Source organism: Orbicella franksi, unplaced genomic scaffold (genome assembly GCF_964199315.1).
Source record: "Orbicella franksi unplaced genomic scaffold, jaOrbFran1.1 SCAFFOLD_771, whole genome shotgun sequence".
NCBI classification, from domain to species: domain Eukaryota; kingdom Metazoa; phylum Cnidaria; class Anthozoa; order Scleractinia; family Merulinidae; genus Orbicella; species Orbicella franksi.
The window spans coordinates 1,279-13,000 of record NW_027670965.1 but is presented as its reverse complement, the minus strand read 5'-3'; the positions used below and the strand labels follow the sequence as shown (position 1 = coordinate 13,000).

At 44.7% G+C, this 11,722-nt stretch overlaps 1 protein-coding gene across 1 annotated transcript; it reads left to right on the top strand.

Moving 5' to 3' along the window:
* Positions 1–2,575: 2,575 nt before the first annotated feature.
* LOC145476488 (uncharacterized) lies at positions 2,576–3,943 on the top strand (the record flags this gene model as incomplete). Its single annotated transcript, XM_081455384.1, has 2 exons — positions 2,576–2,924; positions 3,168–3,943. Coding segments are annotated over exons 1-2 (1,125 nt in total), but the record flags the coding sequence as incomplete, so codon positions are not given.
* Between the last annotated feature and the right edge of the window lie 7,779 nt (positions 3,944–11,722).

The window sequence follows — 11,722 nt, the reverse complement described above, 5'->3', positions numbered from 1 at the left end:
AAAGTTCTGCTCTGTCCATTTCTCCGAAAACCAAGGCCATAAGGAGTTAATTTAGAGCTCGCGGGACTCGAATATATCCGCCAAGCTCGGGGAAATCGACCCGAAGTTGGTCAAAATCACGATTCGCGCAAGACGGTTTCGGCTACTCTTTCAGTCTTAAAGTAAAGTGGGCTATATTTCGGGCCAGAAGCTCGAAAGTGAGCGTTCAAAAAGTTTCGCTGTGTCTATTTCAATGCAAACCAAGACGATCAGGAGTTAGTTTAGAATCTCCGGGACTGGAAAATATCCCCCAAATTCCGGGAAATCGAGCCGAAGCTGGTCAAAATCACGATGCGCGCAAGGCGGTCTCAGCTATTCTTTCAATCTTGAAGTGAAGTTAGGCTATATTTTAGGCCAGAAGCTCGAAGATAAGCGTTCAAAAAGTTTTGCTGTGTCCATTTCACTGCAAACCAAGGCCATCAGGAATAAGTTTAGAGTCCACAGAACTGGAAAATATTCCCTAATTTCCGGCAAATCGAGCCGAAGTTGGTCAAAATCACGATGTGCGTAAGGCGGACTCGGCTCATCTTTCACTTTTCAAGTGAAGTGGGGCTATATTTGGGCCTAGAAGCTCGAAACTTTGCTTTCGTAATGAGGGTAAGACGTATTTATAGAAGCTGCCTGCTCTTAGCCATTTTAGTGCTTTTAAGATGCTCGGTTACGGAATACAAGTACTTGGCAGATGGTCTAAGCCAAAAAGGTCATGTGTGGGAAAGTTTCAAGACTCAAGACCATTTATCCACTCAGGAAATACGGAATTTTACTTCTGGACTACAAGCGACTTGGTGGTTTCAAGGTGACGGAATTTCGTACAAAGAAAATTTTCTTGATTTCGCTTTGTACTCAAGCAATGATGTATTGTTTACAACGCGCATACCACACGGCTGGATGGATAATTACGCAATCACTGATAATCTTCTACACAGGTATTTACCAAAGCGGCATAGGATGAAAAGACACAAAAGACCATGTTTTTATTATCCCAACAGCTCCGCCGCTTTCAACATGGAATTAATTGGCGATCTGACATTCAAGCTAAATCCCGGGCCTTCTGTGAACAGAACAATACCGGTCATTGTTTCATCGCAAGCCGAACGTAGCCATGCATCACGGCCCACCACTGTGTCATACAACGTCACCCTTGGCTCCAAAAATTGCTGCTCCAGAGGAGTGAATTGGCACAATCTTACCAGCATAAGATGCTCAAACAAAAATCTGCAGAATAGTATTATACCAATCGACTTCTGTTTATTGAACACTAGATCGATCAACAAGAAGGAACTTGCGATAAAAGATTATGCAGTCGGCAATAACGTGGATATTTTTGCAGTGACTGAGACATGGCTGCGCAATAATGAAAACTATAATTTTTCAATTGCTGAAGTTTGTCCAACCGGATACCGCTTCTACCATGTTCCACGGAAAAACTCACGAGGGGGAGGAGTTGGTCTCCTAATAAAGAAACAAATGAAAGTCACGAAACAAACCCAGACAAATTTCAGCTCCTTCGAATACCTGGACATTGTGACGACATGCTCCACTGGTTCTATAAGAATTGTAACTATCCATAGACCGCCTCCATCCAAGGGAAATCAATTAAATTGTTCTCTATTCTCTATTGTTCTCTATTTGCACCCTCGCAGAACAGTTCGTTGTTTCCCCTGGCAACCTTCTAATAGTGGGTGACTTCAATTATCACATGGATAAAATCAGCAATTTGGAGACTGTAAAATTTAACAAGATCTTAGAATCGCTCAGTCTAGTCCAGCATGTAAATGGACCCACCCATAAGAAAGGCCACACCTTAGACCTGATCATAACTAGGGCCGAGGACGAGCTAGTTACTAGCGTTGAAATACGCGATCCAATGCTGTCCGATCACTCTGCTGTACACTGCAAGCTACGCCTAAAGAAACCACCTCTGGAACGAATGGAAATTAGTTATCGTAAACTGCGCTCGGTAAATATGGTCAGTTTTAATGACGACCTAAAGCAATCTGACCTCCTGACAACCAACGCCTTTGATCTTATGGATCTCACTGAAAAATACGAAAATACTCTGACGGAAATACTTCAAAGGCATGCACCTTTAAAACGACGCATGATAACTCTCCGTCCATCAGCACCATGGTACCATGAGGGTATTAGTAACGCCAAGAGAAAACGTCGAAGGCTGGAGCGCCACTGGCGATCGTCGAGACTGTGCGTCGACAGACAGATGTTTGTCGACCAGTGCCAGGTAGTGAACAAAATGCTAAGGGACGCAAAGGCTTCATATTATTCATCTATTATTTCAGAGAATGCATCAGATCCAAAAATACTTTTCAACGCAGTCGACAAGCTATTACACCGCAGAGTAGATGGACGCTATCCGACCGCACCCTGAACGTTTGTGCTTACGAACAATTATGCCGACTTTTTTGACAAGAAGATAGCATCCATAAGAACGGAGCTATCCAAAGAAGTGACTTCTGGTACCCAGTCCTGCGAAGCATACAAACAGCCATGTCAAGCCGAATTCACAGAGTTCAGGGTGATGTCAGAAAGAGAGATTGAAAGTTTTGTGGACAAAATCGGTAAAAAATCCTCTGATCTTGACCCTATACCGGCTTCTATTCTTAAGGAATGTAAATCAACTATTCTACCGGTGTTAACTAACATCGTTAACATGTCTCTCCAATCAGCATCTATGCCCGCTGCACTGAAAGAAGCAATGATCAAACCGAAGCTGAAGAAGGACAACCTGGACTCTGAGGATTATTCAAACTTTAGACCTATCTCAAATCTGAAGGTTGTATCTAAGATAATTGAAAAGGCAGTATCTTGTCAATTGAGCGACTATCTACGCGATAATGATCTAGAGGAATCAGACTGCTCTCCTGAGGGTGCAAAATGACATTCTCTGTGAGATAGATAATCAGAAATGCGTTATCCTGCTACTGTTGGACATGTCTGCGGCGTTTGATACCGTCGACCATAAACTGCTACTAGAAAGAATGGAAAAACGCTACGGCGTGAAAGGAAATGCGCTAAAATGGTTTCGATCCTATCTTCAAGACCGAAAACAGTTTGTGATGATTGACGGAACCAAGTCAGAGATGAAAGAACTTCGCTACGGTGTTCCCCAGGGATCCGTTTAGGGCCAATCCTGTATTTGTTATACACATCGCCCATCGGGGACATCATCAAACGGCACGGACTTAACTACCATCTATACGCTGATGACACCCAGCTCTACCTCTCATTTAAGCCCAACTACGCCGAACAACCTGGTTCTATAGCTAAAATAGGAGCATGTGTTTCTGAGATCGACTCGTGGATGGTGTGCAATAAGCTGAAACTAAACAGAGGAAAGACGGAGCTTTTGATCTTGAGCGCACCACATCGTCCACCCCCATTAATAGACCACGTCGATGTGTCTGGTGAACAGATCGAGCCATCTACTTCTGCAAAGAACATTGGAGTCATCTTTGATGAGTACATGTCACTGGAAAAGCATGTTACCAGTACCTGCAAGGCCTGTTTCTTCCATCTTAGAAACATTAGCAGGATAAGAGTCTGTCTATCTCTAGCAGACACTGAAAAGTTAGTACATGTATTCATCACTTCCAAACTAGATAACGCCAACTCGCTTGTATATGGACTACCAAAATTTTTGATAGATCGTCTACAAAATGTCCAGAATGCTGCGGCTCGCGCTGTTACCAGAACAAGGAAATACGATCATATCAAGCCGGTTTTAAAGCAGCTACACTGGCTTCCAATAAGCCAGCGCATCAATTATAAGATTTTACTTTTAACCTATAAAGCGCTCAACGGCCAGGCCCCTAATTACATTACTGAGCTGCTAGAGCCTTATGTACCAAGCAGAAATCTTCGATCCTCCTCCAAAAACCTGTTGAAAGTACCACCTGTCAAGTTAATAGGCTATGGTCATAGGTGTTTCTCTTTTGTAGCACCTAGCCTATGGAACTCTCTTCCGAACAATATAAGAGGGAGCGGCTCGCTATCAGATTTTAAGACTTGTATAAAGACATATCTTTTTAACAAATTTTCTAGCTAGACTTTTGGTTAGTTAGTTAATTAGTAGATTAGATAGTTTAGCTAGTTAGTTAGTCAGTCACTTAGTTAAGTTAGTCAGTTTTTACTTAAAGGTTTTAATGATTCCTAGTTTTACTTTCATTTTTACAGCTTAGCTATTTTATTTGTTAGTAATTTTTTATCACTGATGTAAATTTTTAATGTAAATTTTATTTTTAATAACATTTTTTACTGTAAAGCGCCATGAGCCCTGGATATGGCGCTATACAAATCTATTATTATTATTATTATTCAAAAAGTTTGGCTGTTTCAATCTCACTGCAAAACAAGGCCATCCGGACTTAGTTTAGAATCCCCGGGACTAGAAAATATCCCCCAAGTCCCGCGAAATCAAGCCGAAGATGGTCAAAATCACGATGCGCGTAAGGCGGTCTCGGCTACTCTTTCAGTCTTAAAGTAAAGTGGGGCAATATTTCGGCCCAGAAGCTCTAAAGTGAGTGTTTAAAAAGGTTTTGCTGTGTCGATTTCACTGCAAACCAAAGCCATCAGGAATTAGTTTAGAGACCCAGGGAGTGGAATATATCCCCCAAAATTCAGGGAAATTTAGCCGAAGTAGGTCAAAATCACCATGTGCGTAAGGCGGTCTCGGCTAATCTTTCAGTCTTAAAGTGAAGTGGGGCTATATTTCTGCCCAGAAGCTCGAAAGTGACCGTTCAAAAGGTCTTCCTGTGTCAATTTCACTGCAAACAAAGGCGAGCAGAAGTTAGGTTAGAGTCCCAGGGACTGGAAAATACCCTGTAAGTGCGGGAAAATGGGGACAAAGGTTGTCAAAATGAAGATACGCGTAAGGCCGTCTCGGCTATTCGTTCAGTCTTAAAGTGAAGTGAGGCTCTACTTCGGCCCAGAATGTCCAAAGTGAGCGTTCAAAAATAAATTGCTGTGTCCATTTCACTGCAAACCAAGGCAATCAGGAGATAGTTTAGAGTCCCCGAGACTTGAATATATCCCCTAAGTTCCGGGAAATCGAGCCAAAGTTTGTCAAACTCACGATGCGCGTAAGACGGACTCGGCTACTCTCTCAATCTTAAAGTAGAGTCGGGCTATATTTCGGCCCAGAAGCTCGAAGGTGAGCGTTCAAAATGTTTTCCTCTGTCCATTTCAATACAAACGAAGGCGATCAGGGGTTAGTTTAGAGTCTTCGGGACTGGAAAATACCCCCCAAGCTCCTAGAAATCGATCCGAAGTTGGTCAAAATCACGATGCGCGTAAAGCGATCTCGGCTACTCTTTCAGTCTCAAAGTGAAGTGTGGCTATATTTCGGCAAAGAGGGTCGAAAGTGAGCGTTGAAAAAGTTATGCTGTGCCCAATTCACTGCAAACGAAGGCAATCAGGTGTTAGTTTAGAGTCCGCCGGATTTGAAAATATCCCCCAAGTTCCGGGAAATCGAGCCTAAGCTGCTCAAAATCACGATGCGCGTAAGGCGGTCTCGGCTACTCTTAAAGTCTGAAAGTGAACTGGGGCTATATTTGGGCACAGAAGCTCGAAGGTGAGCGTTCAAAATGTTTGCCTATGTCCATTTCAATGCAAACCAAGGCTATCAGGAGTTAGTTTAGAGTCCCCGGGACTAAAAAAATATCCCCCAAGTTTCGGGAAATCGAGCGAAAGTTGGTCAAAATCACGATGCGCGTAAGGCGCTCTCGCTTACTCTTTCAGTCTTTAAGTGAAGTGGGGCTATATTTGGGCCAAGAAGCTCGAAAGTGAACGTTCAAAAAGTTTTGCTGTGTCCATTTCAATGCGAACCAAGGCCATCAGGAGTTACTTTAGAGTCCGCGGGACTAAAAAATATTCCCCAAGTTCCCGGAAACCGAGCCGAAGTTGGTCAAAATCACGATGCGCGTAAGGCGGGCTCGGCTACTCTTTTAGTCTTAAAGTAAAGTGGGGCTATATCTCGTCCCAGAAGCTCGAAAATGAGCGTTCAAAAAGCCTCACTTTGTCCAGTTTACTGCAGACCAAGGACGTCGGGGGTCACTTTAGAGTCCCCGGGAATGGAAAATATCCCCCAAGTTCCGGGAAATTTAGCCGAAGTTGGTCAAAATCATGACGCGCGTACGCGGTCTCGGCTACTCTTTCAGTCTTAAAGTGAAGTGGGGCAATATTTCGGCCCAGAAGCTCGAAACTGAGTGTTTAAAAAGTTTTGCTGTGTCAATTTCACTGCAAAGCGAGGCCATCAGAAGTTAGTATAGAGCCCCAGGGAGTGAAAAATATCCCCCAAATTCCGGGAAATTTAGCCTAAGTTTGTCAAAATCACGTGAGCGTAAGACGTTCTTGGGTAATCTTTCAGTCTTAAAGTGAAGTGGGGCTATATTTCGCCCCAGAAGCTCGAAAGTGAGCGTTCAAAAAGTTTTTCCTTGTCAAGTTCACCTCAAACCAAGGTGATCAGGAGTTAGTTTAGGGTCCCCAGGACTGGAAAATATCCCCCAAGTTCTGGGATATCGATCCGTGGGTGGTCAAAATCACGATTCGCGAAACGCGGGTCGGCTATTGTTGCCGTCTTAAAGTGAAGTGGGGCTATATTTCAGCCTAGAAGCTCGAAAGTGACCGTTTAAAAAGTTACGCTTCATGCATTTAACTGCAAAAAAAGGCCATCAGGAGTTATTTTAAAGTCCCCCGGACTGGAAAATATCCCCCATGTTCCGGGAAATCGAGCTGAACTTGGTCAAAATCACGATGTCTGTAAGGCGGTCTCGGCTATTCTTTCAGTCTCCAAGTGAAGTGGGCGTATATTTTGGCGCAGAAGCTCCAAGATGCGCGTTCAAAAAGTTTTGCTGTGTCCATTTCATTGCAAACCAAGGCCATCAGGAATTAGTTTAGAGTCCACAGAACTGGAAAATATTCCCTAAGTTGCAGCCAATCGAGCCGAGGTTGGTCAAAATCACGATGCGCGCAAGGCGGACTAGGCTCATCTTTCACTCCTCAAGTGAAGTGGGGCTATATTTCGGCAGAGAAGCTCGAAACTCTGCTTTCAAAAACTTTTGCTCTTCCAATTTCACTGCAAAACAAGGTCATCAGGGCTTAGTTTAAAGTCCCCGAGACTAGAAAATATCCCCGAAATCTCGGGAAATCAAGCCGAAGATGGTCAAAATCACGATGCGCGTAAAGCGGTCTCGGCAACTCTTTAAGTCTTAAAGTGAAGTGGGGTTATATTTGGGCCCAGAAGGTCCAAAGTGAGCGTTCAAAAAGTTTTGCTGTGTCCATTTCACTGCAAAGCAAGGCCATCAGGAGTTAGTTTAGAGTCCCCGGGACTGGAAAATATCCCCCAAGTTCCGGAAAATCAAGCCAAAGTTGGTGAAAATCACGATGCGCGTAAGACGGTCTCGGCTACTCTTTCAGGCTTAAAGTGAAGTGGGGCTATATTCGGCTCAGAAGCTTGAAGGTGAGCGCTTAAAATGTTTTGCTCTGTCCATTTCAATGCAAACCAAGGCGATCGGGAGTTAGTTTACAGTCCCTGGGACTGAAAAATATCCCACAAGTTCCGGCAAATTGAGCCAAAGTTGCTCAAAATCACGATGCGCGTAAGGCCGTTTCGTCTATTTTTTCAGTCTTAAAATGAAGTGGGGCTATATTTCAACCTAGAAGCTCGGCACCGAGCGTGCGCTAATTTAATCTGTGTCGATTTCACTTAAAACTAAGGCAATCAGGAGTTAGTTTAGAGCTCCCAAAGCTGGAAACTATCCCCCAAGTTCCGGGAAATCCAGCCATAGAGGCTCAAAATCACGATGCGCGTAAGGCGGTCTCGTCTACTCTTTCAGCCTTAAAATGAAATGGGCTATATTTCGGCCCAAAGGCTCCAAAGTGAGCGTTCAAAACGTTTTCCTGTGTCCATTTCACTGCAAACCAAGGCCAAGAGGAAATACGTTAGAGTCCCCGGGACTGTAAAATATCCCCCAAGTTGCGATAAATCAAGCGGAAGTTGGTCAAAATCACGTTGCGCGCAAGGCGATCTCGGCTACTCTTTCAGTTTTAAAGTGAAGTGGGGCTATATTTCGACCCAGCAGCTCGAAAGTGAGCGTTCAAAAAGTTTTCCTGTGTCCATTGCTCGGCCATCCAAGGCAATCAGGATTTAGTTCAGAGTCCCCGGGACTGGAAAATATCCCCCAGTTCCGGGAAATGGAGCCGAACCTGGTCAAAATCACGATGCGCTTAAGACGGTCTCGGCTACTCTTTAAGTCTTAAAGTGAAGTGGGGCTATGTGTTGGCCCACAAGCTTTAAAGCGAGCGTTGAAAAAGTTTAGCCGTTTCCATTTTACTGCAAACCAAGGCAATCAGGAGTTAGTTTAAAGTTCTCGGCTCTGGAAAATATCTCCCAAATTCCGGGAAATCGAGGCGTAGTTTGTCAAAATCACGATTCGCATGAGGCGGTCTCGGCTACTCCTTCAGTCTTAAAGTGAAGTGTGGCTATATTTTGGCCCAGAAGCTCGCACCAGAGCGTTAAAAAAGTTTTCCTGTGTCCATTTCACTGCAAAGCAAGGCCATCAGGAGTTAGTTTAGAATCCCCGGGACTGGAAAATATCCCCCAAGTTTCCGAAAATCGAGCTTAAGTTAGTCAAAATTACGATGCGCGTAAGGCCGCCTCGGCTACTCGTTCAATCTTAAAATGAAGTGGGGCTAAGCTTTCGGGCCCAGAAGCTGGAAAGTCAGCGTTCAAAAAGTTTTGCTGTTTCCATTTCACTCCAAACCAAGACAAGCAGGAGTTAGTTTAGAGTCCCCGCGACTGGAAAATATCCCCCAAGTTCCGGGAAATCAACCCGAAGTTTGTCAAAATCACCATGCGCGTAAGGCGGTCTCGGCTACCCTTTTAGTGTTAAAGTAAAGTGGGGCTATATTTTGGCTCAGAAGCTCGAAATTGAGCGTTCAAAAAGTTTTGCTGTGTCCATTTTACTGCGAGCCAAGGCCATCAGGAATTAGTTTAGAGTCCTCAGAACTGGAATAGATCCCCTAAGTTCCGCCAAATCGGGCCGAAGTTGCTCAAAATCAGGATGCGCGTAAGTCGGTCTCGGCTACTCTTTGAGTCTTCAAGTGAAGTGGGGCTCTATTTCGGTCCAGAACCTCGAAAGTGTGCGTTGAAAAACTTGTGCTGTGTAAATTTCACTGCAAATCATGGCCATCAGGAGTTAGTTTAGAGTCCCCGGGACTGGAAAATATTCCCCAAGTTCCGGGAAATCGAGCAGAAGTTAATCAAAATCACGCTGCGCGTAACGCGGTCTCGTCTACTGTTTCAGTCTTAAAGTGAAGTATGGCTGTATTTCGGCCGAGAAGCTCGACACCGAGCGTGCGCTCCTTTTGCCTTTGTACATATCACTGAAAAGTAAGTTCATCGTGGGTTAGCACAGAGTCCTCGGGACTGGAAAATATTCCCCGAATTCCGGCAAATCGAGCCAAAGATGCTCAAAATCAAGATGCGAGTAAGGCGGTCTCGGCTACTCTTTCACTCTGAAAATGAAGTAGGGCCATATTTCGGTTCTACAAGCTTAACACCGAGCGTGCGCTCCTTTTGCCTGTGTCCTTTTCACTAAGAACTAAGTCCATCAGGAGATAGTTTAGAGTCCTTGAGACTGGAAACTATCCTCCAAGTTTCGGCAAATTGGGCCATAGTTTCTTAAAATTACGATAAGCGTACGGCAGTTTCGTTTACTCTTTCAGTCTTAAAATGAAGTGGGGCTTTATTTCGACCTAGAAGCTCGACAGGGAGCGTGCGCTCCTGTTACCTGTGACCATTTTACTGAAAACTAAGGTTATCAGGAGTTAGCTTAGAGTCCCCGGGACTGGAAAATATCCCCCAAGTTTTGGCAGATCGAGCCATAGTGGCTAAAAATTTGGATGCGCTTAAGGCGGTTTCGTCTACCCTTTCCGTCTTAAAATAAAGTGGGGCTAGATTTTGGCCTACAACCTGGAAACCTAGCGTGCGCTCCTTTTACCTGTGTCCATTTCACTCAAAACCAAGGCAATCAGGAGTTAGTTTAGAGCTTCCGGGACTGGAAAATATCCCCCAAACCCCGAGAAATCAAGCCGAAGTTGGACAAATTTACCATGCGCGTAAGGCGGTCTCGGCTACTCTTTCAGTGTCAAAGTGAAGTGGGGCTATATTTCGGCCCCGAAGCTCGAAAGTGAACGTTCAAAAAGTTTGGCTGTGTCCATTTCACTGAAAACCAAGGCCATCAGGAATTAGTTTAGAGTTTCCGGGACTGGGAATTATTTCCCAAGTTCCGGGAAATCGAGCCGAAGTAACCCAAAATCACGATGCGCGTAAGGCAATCTCAGCTACTCTTTCAGTCTTAAAGTGAAGTAGGGCTATGCTTCGGCCCAGAAGCTCGAAAGTGAGCGTTCAAAATGTTATCCTGTGTCCATTTCACTGCAAACCAAAGCCATCAGGAGTTAGTTTAGAGTCCCCGGAACTGCAAAATATCCCCAAGTTCCGCGAAATCGAGACGGAGTTGGTCAAAATCACGATGCGCGTAAGGCGGTCTCGGCTAGTCTTTCAGTCTTAAGGTGAAGTAGGGCTATATTTCGGTCCAGAAGCTCGAAAGTGAGCGTTCAAAAAGTTTTGCTCTCACAATTTAACAGAAAACCAAGGTCATCCTGAGTTAGTTTAGAGTCCCCGGGACTGAAAAATATCCCTTAAGTTCCGGAAACTCGAGCCGAAGTTGCTCAAAATCACGATGCGGCTAAGGCGGTCTCGGCTACACTTTCAGTTTTAAAGTGAAGTGGGGCTATATTTCTCCGCAGAATTTCGAAAGTATGCGTTCAAAAAAATTGGCTGTGTCCATTTCACTGCAAACCAAGGCCATCAGGAATTACTTTAGGGTCCTTGGGAGTGGAATATATCCCCGAAGTTTCGGGAAGTCCAGCCGAAGTTGGTCAAAACCACGATGCGCGTAAGACGGTCTCGGCTACTCTTTCAGTCTTAAAGTGAAGTGGGGCTATATTTCGGCTCAGAAGCTCGAAAGGGAGCGTTCAAAAAGGTTTGCTCTCTCCATTTCAATGCAAACCAAGGCAATCAGGAGTTACTTTAGAGTCCCCGGTACCGGAAAATATCCCCCATTTCCCGGGAAATCGAGCCAAGGTTGGTCACAATGACGATAACCGTAAGGCGGTCTCGGCTACTCTTTCATTCTTAAAGTGAACTGGGGCAATATTTCCGCCCAGAAGCTTGAAAGTGAGCGTTCAGAAAGTTTTGCTGTGTCCATTTTACTGCAGACCAAGGACGTTGGGGGCCAGTTCAGAGTCCCCGGGAATGGAAAATATCCCCCAAGTTCCGGGAAATTTAGCCAAAGCTGGTCAAAATCACGACGCGCGTACGGCGGTCTCGGCTACTCTTTCAGGCTTAAAGTGAAGTGGGACAACATTTCGGCCCAGAAGCTCAAAAGTGAGCGTTCAAAAAGTTTTCCTGTGTCAATTTCACTTCGAACCAAAGCCATCAAGAGTTAGTTTAGAGTCCCAGGGACTGGAAAATATCCCGTAAGTGCCGAAAAATCGAGACAAAGTTTGGCAAAATAAATAAGCGCGTAAGGCCGTCTCGGCTACTCTTTTAGTGTTAAAATAAAGTGGGGCTCTATTTCGGCCCAGAAGCTCCAAAGTAAGGGTT